The following is a 15,438-nucleotide window of genomic DNA, read 5'->3' on the forward strand; positions in this document are numbered from 1 at the left end:
AGTTTTACGAGGGTATGTTTGGCAGCGTGAGTGAAGGATGCTTTGTTGCGAAAAAGGAAGCCATTTCTAGATTGAATTTTGGATTGGAGATGCTTAATATGGGTCTGGAAGGAGAGTTTACAGTCTAACCAGACACCTAGGTATTTTGTAGCTGTCCACATATTTTAAGTCAGAACCATCCAGAGTAGTGATGCTGGACAGGGGGGCAGGTGCAGGCAGCGATCGGCTGAAGAGCATGCATTTAGTTTTACTTGCATTTAAGAGCAGTTGGAGGCAACGTAAGGAGAGTTGTATGGCATTGAAGCTCGTCTGGAGGTTAGTTAACACAATGTCCCAAGAAGGGCCAGAAGTATACAGAATGGTGTCATCTGCGTAGAGGTGGATCAGAGAATCACCAGCAGCAAGAGCGACATCATTGATGTGTACAGAGAAGAGAGTCAGCCCGAGAATTGAACCCTGTGGCACCCCCATAGAGAGTGCCAGAGGTCCAGAAAACAGGCCATGAGGCGGTAGAGCAATCACTCCATTGATGTTCTTCTCATGGCACCACCTTACCATTCCTAAATCTCTGATTTATGCATGTGTGGAAAAAAAGAGTGCATTTTTCTAACAGGGAGAAGGTGGATCAGCAGTGCAGGTGACCGATTGTTTGACCACAAGTCAGAGTTGTTTGATATCGTTGAAACTTGTTTTGCTATTGCAGAAATGTTGTAAGAGGTTAATGGGAAATGACGGCGAGTAGTGTGGACTAAATGGAGAAAAAGTTTGAGAAGCAACAGCTGTGCTGGAATGCGAACAACATGGGTGTCCGTTCTGATGGTATCGAGCGGGAGGATGAGGGTCAAGGGCCGGAATGATTGGTTGTGGAAAGACATACATTTACGTTACATTTAAGTCATTTAGCAGACGCTCTTATCCAGAGCGACTTACAAATTGGTGCATTCACCTTATGACATCCAGTGGAACAGCCACTTTACAATAGTGCAACTAAATCTTTTAAGGGGGGGGTGAGAAGGATTACTTTATCCTATCCTAGGTATTCCTTAAAGAGGTGGGGTTTCAGGTGTCTCCGGAAGGTGGTGATTGACTCCGCTGTCCTGGCGTCGTGAGGGAGTTTGTTCCACCATTGGGGGGCCAGAGCAGCGAACAGTTTTGACTGGGCTGAGCGCGAACTGTACTTCCTCAGTGGTAGGGAGGCGAGCAGGCCAGAGGTGGATGAACGCAGTGCCCTTGTTTGGGTGTAGGGCCTGATCAGAGCCTGGAGGTACTGAGGTGCCGTTCCCCTCACAGCTCCGTAGGCAAGCACCATGGTCTTGTAGCGGATGTGAGCTTCAACTGGAAGCCAGTGGAGAGAGCGGAGGAGCGGGGTGACGTGAGAGAACTTGGGAAGGTTGAACACCAGACGGGCTGCGGCGTTCTGGATGAGTTGTAGGGGGTTAATGGCACAGGCAGGGAGCCCAGCCAACAGCGAGTTGCAGTAATCCAGACGGGAGATGACAAGTGCATGGATTAGGACCTGCGCCGCTTCCTGTGTGAGGCAGGGTCGTACTCTGCGGATGTTGTAGAGCATGAACCTACAGGAACGGGCCACCGCCTTGATGTTAGTTGAGAACGACAGGGTGTTGTCCAGGATCACGCCAAGGTTCTTAGCGCTCTGGGAGGAGGACACAATGGAGTTGTCAACCGTGATGGCGAGATCATGGAACGGGCAGTCCTTCCCCGGGAGGAAGAGCAGCTCCGTCTTGCCGAGGTTCAGCTTGAGGTGGTGATCTGGTCATCAGAAGGAAGAAGAGAGATCATGATACAGAAAGCAGTGGAGTGTCTAGTAAATAAAGCATAAAGAGGGCCAAGGTAGGAAGCAAGAGTAGTGATTGTTGGAGTGGAAAGTGGTGATAGTGTTTGATGAGACCACAGAGCCTCACACCCTGTCCGGCTAACTAATGCTGTAGATAAAGAGGTAGATGAAGTGAAATTAGCCGGGTTCATTGGAAATGGTAGATTGTTAATATTGTGTGGTAGCCAGGCTCAGCAAGAGAATATTTTGAACATGGAAAAGCTTAATGGGAAGAAGATTAAAAGCCATTTTCCTGGTGCTTATGCTAGGTTGAGGGGAGTCATCACTGGTTTCCCAATATCTATGTCCACAGATGATATTAAAGAAAATGTGAAGGGAGGCAGAGAGATTGAGGCCAAAAGGTTGATCGGTAGGAAAGAGGGTCAAATAAGTGAAAGCTTATCAGTGATGCTGAGGTTTGAGAGTTTTGCTGGGAAAAGTTGAGAAAGGATTCCTTAGTTTCAACGTTAGAGAATTTGTATTATTTGCAGTGCAGTGTTTTAAATTCCAAAGAATGGGACATGCAGCTGCTCAATGTAAAGGAAAGAAAATGTGTGCCAAGTATGGAGGGGAACATGATTACAGTGAATGTGGAAGCAATGTGAAGGTTAAGTGCACTAATTGTGAGGAGAACACAGTGCAGAATTTGGTGGATGCCAGGTACCGAGAGAGGCTCAGAGATATAGGATCAGTCATGATGTGTCGTATGCAGAGGCCATAAAACATGTTGGTAGAACTACACTGGGGACTGATGGAGCTTAAATGAATGTACCTGTAGTAAGTGGACCTACTGTCAGGACTGGTGCTTCTGATGGTCCTGGCAGGGTTTTGAGGCCTGTTCAGAAATCTTGTGGTTATGAATGTGCGGTGTCAAATGACACGTTAATAATGAATAAAGTTGACTTCATAGGTTTTATTGGTAAGGTTAACAATGTAACTTTGGTTGTGGAAAGCAGAAATGCCAGGTTGAAGGTTATTGTGGAGACTCCAAAAGAGATATTGTGGGTAACAGATGTTACTGTTGAAATGGTTGTTGACATGCTGAACAATCCTAAGGGTGGAGTGTTTCAACATGATATAGATCTAGTTCTATGGGGTTGGGGAGGGTGTGGTAGAAGTTATGATTTATTTGGTTTTGAATTTTATTTTCATGGTAGTACAGAATTGGGCAGATCATTCCAGCACAGTAGGTGACGGCATGCACTTTAACGATTGTTTGCGGACTGCCATGATATCATAGAAGAAGAAGATGAGGCGGTGTTGCATTCCGGAACAATTATCCTGTGGGACATAGCTTATATCGTGACGTGGTTGGAGTGATAGAAATAAACTACATTAGTGAACGATCTGTAGTTATGGACTAATTCAGTTGGTATTTTACTCTCAACATATGTCAAACAGTGCAGTCTTGTCTGGTAAGTAAGTACGACAAATTAACTTTAGCTAACTCCGTCGTCGAAAGAACACGAGTTGTTGTTGTAACGTTAGCCAGCTCTCTATGAAGTGGGATCGCATTTAGATTCATTCATCCAGTGTCAAATTGCTCTTCATCTCGCCAGGAAAATAAAATAAATAATTTAGCTATCGAGCTAGCAATCGGTGTGAGCTAACTAACTAACCAGCAATATTGATGAAAATCCAGTATATGACGTAGCGGTGCATGTCGACTTATTTCAAAGATATATGTTTAACTAACCCTTGTTCCGTCTGATTCTATCGTGGTAATGTTAACTAGTTTAGCAGTCGTTTAGATTGTAGAATATGTGGCACTGTGTGTAGTAGGCTATCTTACAGAGTATGTCCTTTGTGGCTATATGCTTGGTTTGCTTTGGCTCATGTGATTTGAATTGTTTCCCTTTCTTGGCAGGCAGGCATTGAGACCTCTTGGCATTGTGGTTCTTGTTGATTTGAGGCTTCTGCGCGGGGACACGCCTTTCATCCTTAGCGCGGTGACTCTCTGTCCCTGCGTCATCATGAAGCTGTACAGCCTCAGCGTCCTCCACAAAGGAGCGACAAAATCCAACCTCCTTAAATCTGCCTATGACCTATCCTCCTTTAGCTTCTTCCAACGCTCCAGGTGGGTCTTCCTCTTGGCACCTGGGTGCATTTTAATAGTCTAAAGGTGATTCCCCTCAATCTCCACTGATCTGAAGACAGGATATATGAAAGCACTGTGCGATGGACTCCGACTGGGAATATTCTGTCACCTGTCCAGTTCTTGTACATCAGTGCAGATGAAGGAGAAGATGACTTCCCTGTCATTAATAGTATCCTGTCATGGTTTAACAGAATTCATTAGAATTGACAAGAACACCAACACTGTTTTCACCATTGTCTGTGTGTTTGGTTTTGGCAGTGTCCAAGAGTTCATGACCTTCACCAGCGCCTTGATTGTGGAGCGTTCTGCACACGGCAGCCGAGCCTCAGTCAAAGAACAAGGTGAACTCCTGACACACTGGGCCATAGCATTTGGCGGTGTTCTGATTTTTTTATTTAATAAATGTATTTAACATTAATTTAACTAGGCAAGTCAGTTAAGAACAAATTCTTATTTACAATGATGGCCTACCAAAAGGCAAAAGGCCTCATGCGGGGCTGGGATTGAAAATAAAATAAAATATATAGGACAAAACACACATCACTACAATAGAGACAACACTACACAAAGAGAGACCTAAGACAACAACATAGCAAGGCAGCAACACATAACAGCACAGCATGGTAGCAACACATGTCAACAACATGGCAGCAGCACAACATGGTACAAACATTGTTGGGCAAAGGGCAAGAAGGTAGAGACAACAATACATCACACAAAGCAGCCACAACTGTCAGTAAGAGTGTCCATGACTGAGTCTTTGAATGAAGAGATTGAGATAAAACTGACCAGTTAGAAGTTTCTTCTACTTGTTGCTGAAGCGATTGTCCCGTTCTGCACTTGGGCTGTGGAAGAACCCCGCGTCCATGTTATAAGTTAAGAAAGATGTAAAAGTGGGTGATGGTGGAGCCTGGAGAAAAACCTGCTCACAGTGCTGTCTTCGACCTGCTCACAGGAGGTTATTCCTATAATTCCTACCCTCTCCCTCCAGAGTACCTGTGCCACGTGTATGTGAGGAATGACAGTCTGAGTGCAGTGGTGATAGCAGACAGCGAGTACCCTCAAAGGGTCGCCTTCACACTACTAGACAAGGTGGGTAGAGATGATGTGCAGAGAGATACATTATTCCCTTAGTGGAGAATATTAATCTCTGGTCTGGGTCTTGTTCATCTCAAGTTGTCTTCCAGAGTTATTGCTCCTCACCAGGCCCTTTCAGTATCTGTTTCAGCATTTAATGCAGGGATCCTCTGAACTAAGAAGAAATGGTGTATGATTATAGATGTATTTTCAAAATTTGCAACCCACCTCTCACTTGACCAGGACTCACTTTGGGTCTCGACCCATAGTTTAAATAAATATGATTGAATGGTTTGATGTTTGATCATGCAGGTGCTAGAGGAGTTCTCCAGACAAGTGGACAGCATCGACTGGCCATCTGGAACCCCTGAAACCATCAACTACAAAGCTCTGGACATCCACCTGGCCAAGTACCAGGTACACATGGCATCCTGTCTCTAAAATGACACACAACAAACATTACACATACAATTAAATAACTTTGAAGAACACTTGAATATCCACGATTGTGATAGTTTGACGGAGTCTGTGTTTTCTCCTCAGAACCCCAGAGAGGCAGATGCTATGACCAAAGTGCAGGCTGAACTGGACGAGACAAAGATCATTCTGGTAAGTCTCTTCAGTCGACACTCTCTCACATAACCACATCTCTGAGAATCTCTCACATAATGGGCAAACTTGAGATAAGCTAATATAATTGCCTGAGATTTGTGTGAAAAACTGTCTCTATTCTGGATTCTCAACCTTACTTTCTTTTGCTATGGATTCTTAACATGATTTTCCCCATATAGGACACTGAAACTTGCACTACTGCATGTCTAACACTGCTAGTGCCTGTGGTTGGTGTGATGCTGTATATGAAGTGTGGTGTGATTGTCTCTGCAGCACAACACCATGGAGTCTCTGTTGGAAAGAGGGGAGAAGCTGGATGATCTGGTGCAGAAGTCTGAACACCTGGGGAACCAGTCTAAAGCCTTTTATAAGACTGTAAGTACTGTAGTGACTGTGGACTGAGCTCTCCGGTTCAAACTGTCATTGCATTTTAGATGAAACTTGGGCTATTTTTAGGCTTTATAAAAACGGAGTGGCTGCTGGTCCGACTTTTCTTCTTGACAGTTTAGAAGCTTCTGCATGTGAAGGATTCTCTACTCTACTTTCTACTGATCTCTTCATTCGGTAGTTCAGAGAACAGACTACTCTAACGAATGGTGAATGGTGCGCTGTTAATAGTTATATCAAAGCGGAATCAATGTCTGCAAGTTCACAATGATCGTATCCTACATAACAGAACCAAATATAATTGCATAGTATAACATTACTGTAACAACACCTCATTTCTTTGGATTTTAGGATGATTGTGCGAATCGTTGCATTTTTCTCTCGTGGCCTAAAACTCAAGGCAAAGTTTTAGGCCACGAGGCAAAGTAGGTGCGCTGATTGAAACTAAACACAGGTATGCTACAGTTGAACACCATTTGCTCTAATATTTGCTCACTGTACATAATTCAAAACAACAATCTAGGCTAATTTGAAACAACACTGTGGAACTCAAGATCTAAATTAATTTCCTTATGAAACTGATTGCGATCAAATAGTTGGTGTGCAGAAGCTGAATGGATGTTTCACCTGTAAAACTTGAAGAATTATAATTCCAGATCGACAGTCAGAAATGTGAAGGGAAGGTGACCACAAATTTGTGTGCGCAGAACGTGATTCGGATCATCAGCTGTGATGAAAAGTGATCCGGGACGGGGTTACTTACAGATCTGCCTTTTTAAAACTCTTTATTAAGACTCATTTTCTTCACGGCGGTAGCCGCCTCCGTGTGCAATTGATGTAGTAATTGCTAATCAATCACTCTCTGTTTTCTATCCCACAGGCACGGAAGCAGAACTCATGCTGCGAGGTCATGTAATGACTGTGAACTGTCCTTTTAAACACAGCTCTTGGCCTTTCTGCTCATCCTACAACTCCCATCATGCCCCAGCCTCCAGGAGATAGAATGGCCTCCGCTCAGTCACTGGGAGGGCACAGAGGCAGTTGGGTGGGGGGGTTGGCAGGGGAAATTATTATATTTATTTGCTTCATTGTAACCTCTCAAAAGGCATTGAGGTGGTTCATAGCCAGCCAGGATGTGGTCCATCAATAACGTGTTGTTTGTATCTTTGGTGGTTTGTTCTTTGAAAAAAGTCTTAAAGCGTTTCCTGAATTTCAGCCTGTATCAGAATCTTGTGTTTTGAAGGAGGAGAGATTAAGTTCTCATGCTTGGCTTTAAAGCAACCCTGACAATCTCGCTCTGTTCTATGTAGTAACTCACAGCTAACGTTAAAACAAGAGATTTCTGGAACCCAGGATCTGCTGGTGTTCTCGTAAAGGTCTTGTAGTGTCGTCATATTTTATTTTCCCACTAGATGGTGCTGTTTCCTCACATTCGTAGTTCAGGTATATTCAGTTACATATTTAAAGGGCCTCTGTATCCTGGAGGAATTATATTCTATGTATTGTGATTTGGGGGAGCAGTGGCTGTTTGTAACTGGGTCTGAGACATCAGAACTCCATGATCAAATTGCTCATTTCCACAGAATGTTTTAGCGTAGTGATTTAATCGTATTGAATCATGTTTTTTTTTGTGGAGGCATGTGAAAACTTTGAAAAATGTCCGAGTTTTTGATTGGTATTGCTCGTGCGGATGGGCTTGTTAAACTAAATTGGGTAGCCTGTACTTAGAAAGCAGTGTGTAGTGATGTCTTATTGAGCCTTATTGAATTATGGGTTACATTGAAGTCCTGCTGTGTATGAGTATGTGGTATGAAAGGCAGGTCTTGCAGTGTCCTACTGGAGTTACGCTGTAATCCCTCCAAAGCTTTTTTTAAATGTTGTGTTTCACAGAGTAGGCTAAAAAAAAAAGTGTTTGTTGTCCGAACTATTGATATATATAAAAACTGGATTGTTGACACTATGTATTGACTATTGAGAGGTTTTGAAGCCACTGGTTGGCCATATTGGTACTCCCCAGTAGGAATAGTCCTCCATAGGAATTATTGAAATTCTACAGTATTTCAATTACATTTTTCAAGGACAAAGTTACATATATTGAAATGTTTTTGTTGTAAGATTAGTAATCTCTAAAAAATGATACTTTAAAGAATTTTTTTTTTTTTTTTCATTTTGTATTTTTATGTTTTGCTCACATAATTTAAAAGTATGCATTTAAGGTGTCTGTTGTAGAATAAATGCAGCAAAAACAAATGTAGACATTAATAAATGAATTTCTATAGATTCCAAAATATTTTTTATAATGCTGGGGAGTGCCAAGATGGAGACATGCTAGCTTTAACACAGTGCCCCCTATTAGTCATGTAGTGTTTATCTAAATCATTGGTCTGTCTGGATGCAGTCTTAAGATGGCTCTCACAATGAATCAGCCATCACCCACCCACCAATGGGTTCTGATCATAGAGCTAGATATAGGACACCTTTTTAGCTGTGCCATTATAGCGCATGTCACAGCATAGGCAGCACCACTGAGGCTGCAACCCGTAGGAATACTCACCCAGTTGACTATTTTAAAATGGCGGAAGTATGGTGGAAGCCCTCAATGACGCTGCCAATGCTAAAATAGCATTTTGGCCACTAGAGGCCTTTATCATTCTCTATAGTTATGAGAGGTAATTTATGCTTGATCAGAAAGTGTGGTCGGAAACTCCGTATGGAGATGTGACATAATTGCAGAGCATCCGGAGGCACGCTGAGGCCAAATTGTTGGACAAAGCGAGATGGAGAGAGGCCTTTGATATTTTATATGTAGTTTATCTTGCTGCTTTATTTTGTGTCTTATGACCTGATTGTGTGTGTGTGTGTGTGTTGTGTTTGTGAACGTCTGTGTGCAAATACATAATTAGTCTGTGACCTGAACTGCTCTTATTGCTTTATGGCACAATTTCTGTGTAACTTCTAGAAGCTGACTACCCTCTCCATAATGTTGGATGTGGGGCAAACAGATAGTTAACTTGACACCAGGGTTTCCAATGAAGGACACTTTGATGACTCTTGTACACTTATGATCAACTCCCCAAATGAAGAAAGCCAAGGGTGAACAAAAAAAAAACATTTTCTCTGAGGAATTTGTTCTGTAAACGTTTAAGTTGTGCTGAAAACTTAAATACTGTTACAAATGCTATTAAAGTTAAGCTGTAGCTATTTAGTGATTTGTTTCTCCACTTTAAATATCATGTCTTAATTAGGAGAGAGATGTTCTGTAATTTATTTAGTTAAATAGCACATCATGGAATTGGAAGCAAACATTGAAGATGTTGTATTATACATATTTTGGACATTTATTTAGCTGAAACACTGTTTACAGAAGTTGTAATATTGCCTGGATAAAAAACAAAAGGCCTTGAACAGATGTGTCCTTAAATTCATTTTTTAAGGGGTAGTGTTATAACCAACCTATGGGAATCATTTTGTAATAAACCAATCAAGCAAACCACCTAGACAAGATATATCAACTAATAGTAATGGTAATCATAATAGTATATTTAAAACCAAATACTTTTAGACTTTTACTCAAGTAGTATTTTACTGGGTGACTTTCACTTTTACTCAAGTATGACAATTGGGTAGTTTTTCCACCCGTGTGGATAGGGTACGCCTATTAATACAACAACTAGAGAAACAGAAATTATTAAATTATTTGTACACATCACAATAGGTATTTTTATCAGACGAATCAAGGCTGTACGTCCCATGAACCCTACTCTCTCCGCCCTCCTGAAGATCGCAGTCAGCTGATGTAAAGTGTGTTGAGAAAGTTCGCTGGCGGAGCAGAGCGACAGAGGGTTTCCTGGTGAGCTCGCAACCGACCAGCGGCGAACGAGAGGAGCGTCATCACTCCCTTTAATTTCACAACACGCGTGCAAAAATGTGGACGGAGGTGAAAAACCAGACCAAAATTGTATTTAGCGATGGAAACACCTCGGAGGTAAGCGTTAGACAAACTCATCGTAGGCGAATAAACAAATAAAAACAGGTAGGTCATCCAGTATATTTACATTCGATATTTTTAAAGAGACATTTGTTGCCTGCATGTTTTCGTGGACGTGCTTGCTCAGCTGTTACATTGTTGCAACTTGATTGACGAGGGAATATTTGTAAAGAATAAAAGTAATTTACTGAACCAATTTTTTTTCCTACGAGCATCCCTGCATATAGTAAAGTGTTTAGTATTGGTCTGCAAACTGCCTATGCGACTATTCGTATTTCTTGATGGGAGACTTTCATGCAGGCTGTGAAAAACCCTACAGATGTTTTGGAAACTGTCGCTGGCTCAGTTCTTATCTTGGACAAACAATCATGGCGCGCCTTTGGCCTAGTTTAATTTTCCATTCTGCAAGACTTCCTCCAATGTTTTTGCTGAAACCCGATTTTATGTGTTTTACTGTGTCTTGTTATTAAAAAGTGGCCAAGGACAGTTTTTGTCATTTTTCTCGAGGGAAGGGGGAATGTCAACAGGAGATGAGTCTGACGACATGCACAGACAAGCTGATGCTACTGAACGCCTCTGGCGGGATTTTTTCCCAGGAACTTTTGTCTCCACTCTCCAGCACAGGAGGCTGCTGAGGGGAGGACGGCTCATAATAATGGCCGGAACAGAGCTAATGGAATGGCATCAAACACCTGGAAACCATGTGTTTAATGTATTTGATACCATTCCACTGCTTCTGCTCTAGTCATTGTCTGGAGCCCGTTCTCCCCAATTAAGGTGCCACCAACCTCCTGTGCTCACCAGTACTGTGTTTTCGTTGGGATTGTGTGTGTCCTGTATGTTTTCAGTCTGTCTCTGTCTTTCAGAGAGCTGTTCCAATGCACACATGGGTCCTCGCTTCATATGAACAGCGCAATGGTGAGTGTGTATCAGTCAGGTTTGGGGTCAATTTAATTAAAATTCCAGTCAATTCAGAAGGTAAACCATATTTAAATTCCAATTTGTTCTAATTGAAAAGCTTTGATGAGAATTGGAATTTCAGTGTACTTCCTGAATTGACTGGAATTGGGACCAGGTGCTGTGTTTTTAAATGTTATGATCACGTGAATGTTTGTAGGGACCTGTCGAACACCCTGGTAATGGCTGAAATTGGCTCAGTGGAAAACATTAGCTTTATTATAGATGCAATGGAAAGCTAAGTCTTTGTCTGGGATGTAACACATCTTCTCGACATTTACATCACAAGAAAGATAACTTTATTTTGTTTGGTGTTCATTTTTTTGTGGAATTTAAAGTCATTTAATACATTTTTAAATGAAAGTAACTTCTGAAAATAAACACTTGGATTATATTTATGTCTGATCACACAAATAATTTAAAGTACGTATAGATGGGTATAATCTAGAGCCAAGCGTGTTGATTTTAAATCTGAGGGTATCCTGCTATTGAAACACTTGTTGAATTATGCAAGAGAACAGGACAACAGTAATTTAATGCAGTCAAGACGGCACAGGTGAGTGCAGGTGGGCCTAGACACAGCAGGTGAGTGCAGGTGGGCCTAGACACAGCAGGTGAGTGCAGGTGGGCCTAGACACAGCAGGTGAGTGCAGGTGGGCCTAGACACAGCAGGTGAGTGCAGGTGGGCCTAGACACAGCAGGTGAGTGCAGGTGGGCCTAGAAGACAGAGCGTGTTTTTGGTGGTTACAGCCCTGTTCCACTCATTTATGTTAATGTATACATATATGCAAACTAATTTAGCCATATGCAAATTAGGCACACACAATTTAAAAAATATGGCATTTTAAATTGAATAACTGAATTCCCACAAATCCCTGAATTCATTATTTGTCCGTGCCAGTAAAATGTTTCATGTGCTAGAATTCTGTCAATATCTAAGGGATTTTACCAATTCTAAAAGTTTGGAGTATCTTCATCCCTTGTCCAACTGATACATTTATTAGAAACAAACAAACATTTTAACAATTTTGATGACAGTTGCTACACACAGCAAATCTCATTCAAGAGTTGTTTTTTTTAAAGAGTCAACGGCCATCCCTCGCCCCTCATACACAGAAGACCCCCAGGCCAGAGGAAGTGGCATCATCCCAGGTGAGACTCATCACTTGTTTGCATTGACAAAGGCTAGTCTGTTACCTTGGTACATTGATGTGTCAGGCAGATTCAATAAGCTGTAGCTCAGTTCACCTCTCCCTTCATCTCTTCTTTGGTCTATCTGGATCCCTCTAGACATAGACGATCCAGATAAATGTAAACCTCTGACCAGTCAGATAACGACCAGGCTGAGGTGTCCTCATTGTCACCATGGCTCCTGGCTTTTTAACTGTGTTTTTATTCCTAAATTGGGTAAAGTTTAGCATTCCTCTGTCTCTCTTTGCCTTTTTTGTTGTTGAGAAAAACATTATTTGGGGTGGGTCATGACATCATTCTCTTGCTATCCTCTTATCTGATTTTAAGGTTTCAGTTGGAACATGCTCAATGTTTGTTTCCATGGTGGAAAAGAAAAAGACTTAATCAGACACGTGTCAGGTGGCCAGACCCAGGCAGGCCAGAGGTTTGGAAGACAGCGTGACATTCCGCTAGCCACGGTAATGCTCAGTAATAGTTCATGGTCTGCCAAGGGGCAGTGCAGTTGGCATTGCACTGCTAAGTGTCGTCTCTGTACTGCTGCAAACAGTTACATGTCCTGTAGATGAGTTTGAGCAGCTCTGTTAAGACGCTTTTTCCGTTTGAAGTTGCAGGACGTGACAGGGTAGTGTGAAGGTAGCATATTGTATGTGATGGAATTTCACTGAATTTAGTTTATTGTTGACACTCAAAGCCATCGGTGACAATGTGTATACTTCCTAAATGTGTGAACAATGATTTCTCTCCGTAAATCTGTCTGTGTGTAGGAGCCATTGCAGCTGCAGTATTCATTGGTTTCGTATTGGGTCTCTATGCAGTTCTGTGGAAGTGTATGGTCTCACCACCCCAAAGGTAAGGAACAAGAAACCAATCCAAACAGCATTCTCATGTGACATTGGTTTGAAAAGGAATACTTGTCCAGGCTTGATAGGATGTGACATCACGATCTTATCTCCAGTGGGTCAGGTTTTGGATCTAGTCCGACATTGCCACCATAATCTTTATTTCTCAAATAGTAATCAGTAATGTCAGTTTATTTGAAGTGAACTCTACTCTGATGTAATCATCTCTGTTTAAACACAGAATTGTTTATTTACTTATTTGGATACCATAGTTTAAGATTAAAGTGGATCATTTTTGCCTGAAATGACATTATGTATAATCATTTTTTTTTCAATCTCAAGTGATTCAGAAATGATTAACATTTTATATTTAACCTATAGCGCATTATGAGTTAGTCACTAAGTAACAGCTGAACACTCAACATAGGAAGAAGAGGAGGGTGAGGGTTCGAGACAAGAGGAGCCAAGTATGCTGACTGACAATCAGGATCTCATCTAGGCCATCTGGCCAGAGGATCCGCTGGATCCAACTCCTGCATCAAACCCCGGCCAGTCAAACGAACCCGAAAAGATCCACTCATACTGACTTGAGTCTCTCATCAGGATGTTCCTGGACATCAGAGAGGAAATGGAGATTCAGAAACATTTGCATGGAGCTAGGGGATGGCATAATTATGGATCTAGCTTATCATGGTCAGAGGATGGACCGGAATCTAAGGATCCGGTCAAATGGATCTAAAAGGATCTTCTAAATTGCCTTAAGAGGATCCACTCAAATGGCTAATGGATCCAACTGAAGTTCATCAGAGAGCATGAACAAACCATCCAAACCAGTTAAGCTGGGGTCTGCAGACCCATCAAACTTGGAAACATTTTTGTATGTAAAAAAAAAAATCAGAATATTACTAACCGGTCAAACACATTTTTGCCAAGAGATCTGTTGAATTAGTTTAGAGTGTAAATACAATAAAATGTCATATTATTAATATACAATTTATGTTCTTAAACCCTGGACAACGTGGGCCTGGGAGGCTCACAGGGATATTGGCATCTACAGTACTCACCAATTATATATTTTAACTCAACCCATAGTGTGTGTATATTTTAAACTGCAGTTTTTGTCTCATGGGAAAATGTGTAGAATTGCAGAATATTAGTGCTAAAGCTGCAACAACACACACTCTTTGCCCCATGACAAAATATGTCAAGAGGCTGGCCTTTTAAAATGTTCCTCCCCAGGACCGAGCCTTGGTTCGTCCGGCCATACACTGAAGTCATAGTAAAACACCGTGTATGCTATTTTTCTCACTCGAGTTGTTCTGATTGAGGGGGTCCCTTTATATATTTGCTATCACAAGAGGTGCCGGACCCCAATAGTTTGAGAGAGCCTGATCTAAATGATTCTAGGATCCACTGTATGCCACAGTGCTATGCCTGCGTGAGATGCTGACTTTTAACTGAAGCGTAGCTATACTGTTGTCTGCGGGTCACTGACAGTGAAATCTGTACTACTGAGGAAGGAGGCAGCACAGGTCACTGTTCTTCCTATCAGTCAACAAGCCTACTGGCCTGGCAAACATGTTGGGTATGTTTTCTCTCTCTCTGTTTGGGTGAAAATGTGTGTAGATTTTGATTAGGTTTGACTACATGTGTTGCAAAGGAAAGTGATAATGAATGGGAAATTTGCTAATAATTCATATATTTGGTTGTGCATGTGATATGATGGCTTTAGGTGAATGATTGAGCTGGAGTTAATGGCCTTATGATATCCAGGTTTTGTCATGTTACTTTTCCTCAGGATGTGACTTACTGTTCCTTTCATTAAACTGTGATTTGTGTTCTTGTACTTTTACTGAGTTTTTACTTTTTTACCTTTATCAGAGTTAAATCTGAATTTACACCTGAGTTACTACTTAGTGTTGGGATGAATGTACATTCATCCTGATTAATGAACAATGCAAATTATGCAACCGAACACTAGGAAAGGAGAGGTTTAAAATGAGCTCAAAATTGGCTCTATCAAATACTAACAAATTGTGTTAGTGGGAGGTCTTGAAGTCATACAAAATTAGATGATTCTAAGGAAGTCTTAAGTCCTTTGGGTTTTATGTAACTAATAAACTTGTAAAATTTTCAAACTGTCCTGTTGTAATTTTAATGTAGCCGAGCCCTTGACCACAAAAAGGTCTATATTTGATTTCTGCTGTGTTTAGTGCACTGGGTGAGAGGTTCCTGCAGGGCAGTGGGGGATTCATCATGGTCTGGTGTGGAACTTGTTGCTCTCTCCTGTCCATCCAGACTCTGCTTCTGAAACAGACTAATAAAGAACAGGAAAAGCTCTATCCTGGCCAGACACATGCTTACTTAGGAATGACACACACCCTCTTTAGGTGAGATTAAGATTATCTGCAGAGAAGACCATGAATGCATCCCGCCTACTAAAGTGTCCCTCAGC

At 41.7% G+C, this 15,438-nt stretch overlaps 2 protein-coding genes across 6 annotated transcripts; both read left to right on the forward strand.

The window, feature by feature from the left end:
* The first annotated feature begins 3,088 nt into the window (after positions 1-3,088).
* Positions 3,089-9,413, forward strand: LOC124036536 (synaptobrevin homolog YKT6). 2 transcript variants are annotated; one of them, XM_046351238.1, is made up of 8 exons: positions 3,089-3,249; positions 3,702-3,911; positions 4,191-4,273; positions 4,924-5,024; positions 5,322-5,426; positions 5,553-5,618; positions 5,895-5,996; positions 6,889-9,413. In XM_046351238.1, exons 2-8 carry the CDS (start codon positions 3,808-3,810, stop codon positions 6,922-6,924), a joined length of 597 nt encoding a protein of 198 aa, XP_046207194.1. In that variant the 5' UTR covers positions 3,089-3,249; positions 3,702-3,807; the 3' UTR covers positions 6,925-9,413. The 2 variants fall into 2 exon arrangements, with proteins under 2 accessions (XP_046207194.1, XP_046207195.1); XM_046351239.1 differs by having other exon boundaries at positions 3,706-3,911.
* A 299-nt stretch (positions 9,414-9,712) lies between these two features.
* sb:cb288 lies at positions 9,713-14,829 on the forward strand. Of its 4 annotated transcripts, none has more exons than XM_046351242.1 (6): positions 9,713-10,041; positions 10,863-10,914; positions 12,037-12,105; positions 12,472-12,602; positions 12,909-12,993; positions 13,411-14,829. In XM_046351242.1, exons 2-6 carry the CDS (start codon positions 10,875-10,877, stop codon positions 13,425-13,427), a joined length of 342 nt encoding a protein of 113 aa, XP_046207198.1. In that variant the 5' UTR covers positions 9,713-10,041; positions 10,863-10,874; the 3' UTR covers positions 13,428-14,829. The 4 variants fall into 4 exon arrangements, 3 of the variants coding, with proteins under 3 accessions (XP_046207198.1, XP_046207196.1, XP_046207199.1); XM_046351240.1 differs by having other exon boundaries at positions 9,722-9,993; XR_006838926.1 differs by lacking the exon at positions 12,472-12,602 and having other exon boundaries at positions 9,732-10,041.
* The last annotated feature ends 609 nt before the right edge of the window (positions 14,830-15,438 follow it).

Source organism: Oncorhynchus gorbuscha, linkage group LG05, assembly GCF_021184085.1.
Source record: "Oncorhynchus gorbuscha isolate QuinsamMale2020 ecotype Even-year linkage group LG05, OgorEven_v1.0, whole genome shotgun sequence".
Lineage (NCBI taxonomy): Eukaryota > Metazoa > Chordata > Actinopteri > Salmoniformes > Salmonidae > Oncorhynchus > Oncorhynchus gorbuscha.

Bases quoted from the DNA above. Each gene is read 5' to 3' on its own strand.
- sb:cb288 (XM_046351240.1), top strand. From the start codon at position 9,934: ATGTGGACGGAGGTGAAAAACCAGACCAAAATTGTATTTAGCGATGGA. The intron at 9,994-10,862 runs GTAAGCGTTAGA...TCTGTCTTTCAG, and splicing joins GCGATGGAAACACCTCGGAG to AGAGCTGTTCCAATGCACAC. The intron at 10,915-12,036 runs GTGAGTGTGTAT...TTTTTTTTAAAG, and splicing joins TTCATATGAACAGCGCAATG to AGTCAACGGCCATCCCTCGC.
- LOC124036536 (XM_046351238.1), top strand. From the start codon at position 3,808: ATGAAGCTGTACAGCCTCAGCGTCCTCCACAAAGGAGCGACAAAATCC. The intron at 4,274-4,923 runs GTGAACTCCTGA...CTCTCCCTCCAG, and splicing joins AGCCTCAGTCAAAGAACAAG to AGTACCTGTGCCACGTGTAT. The intron at 5,997-6,888 runs GTAAGTACTGTA...TCTATCCCACAG, and splicing joins CTAAAGCCTTTTATAAGACT to GCACGGAAGCAGAACTCATG.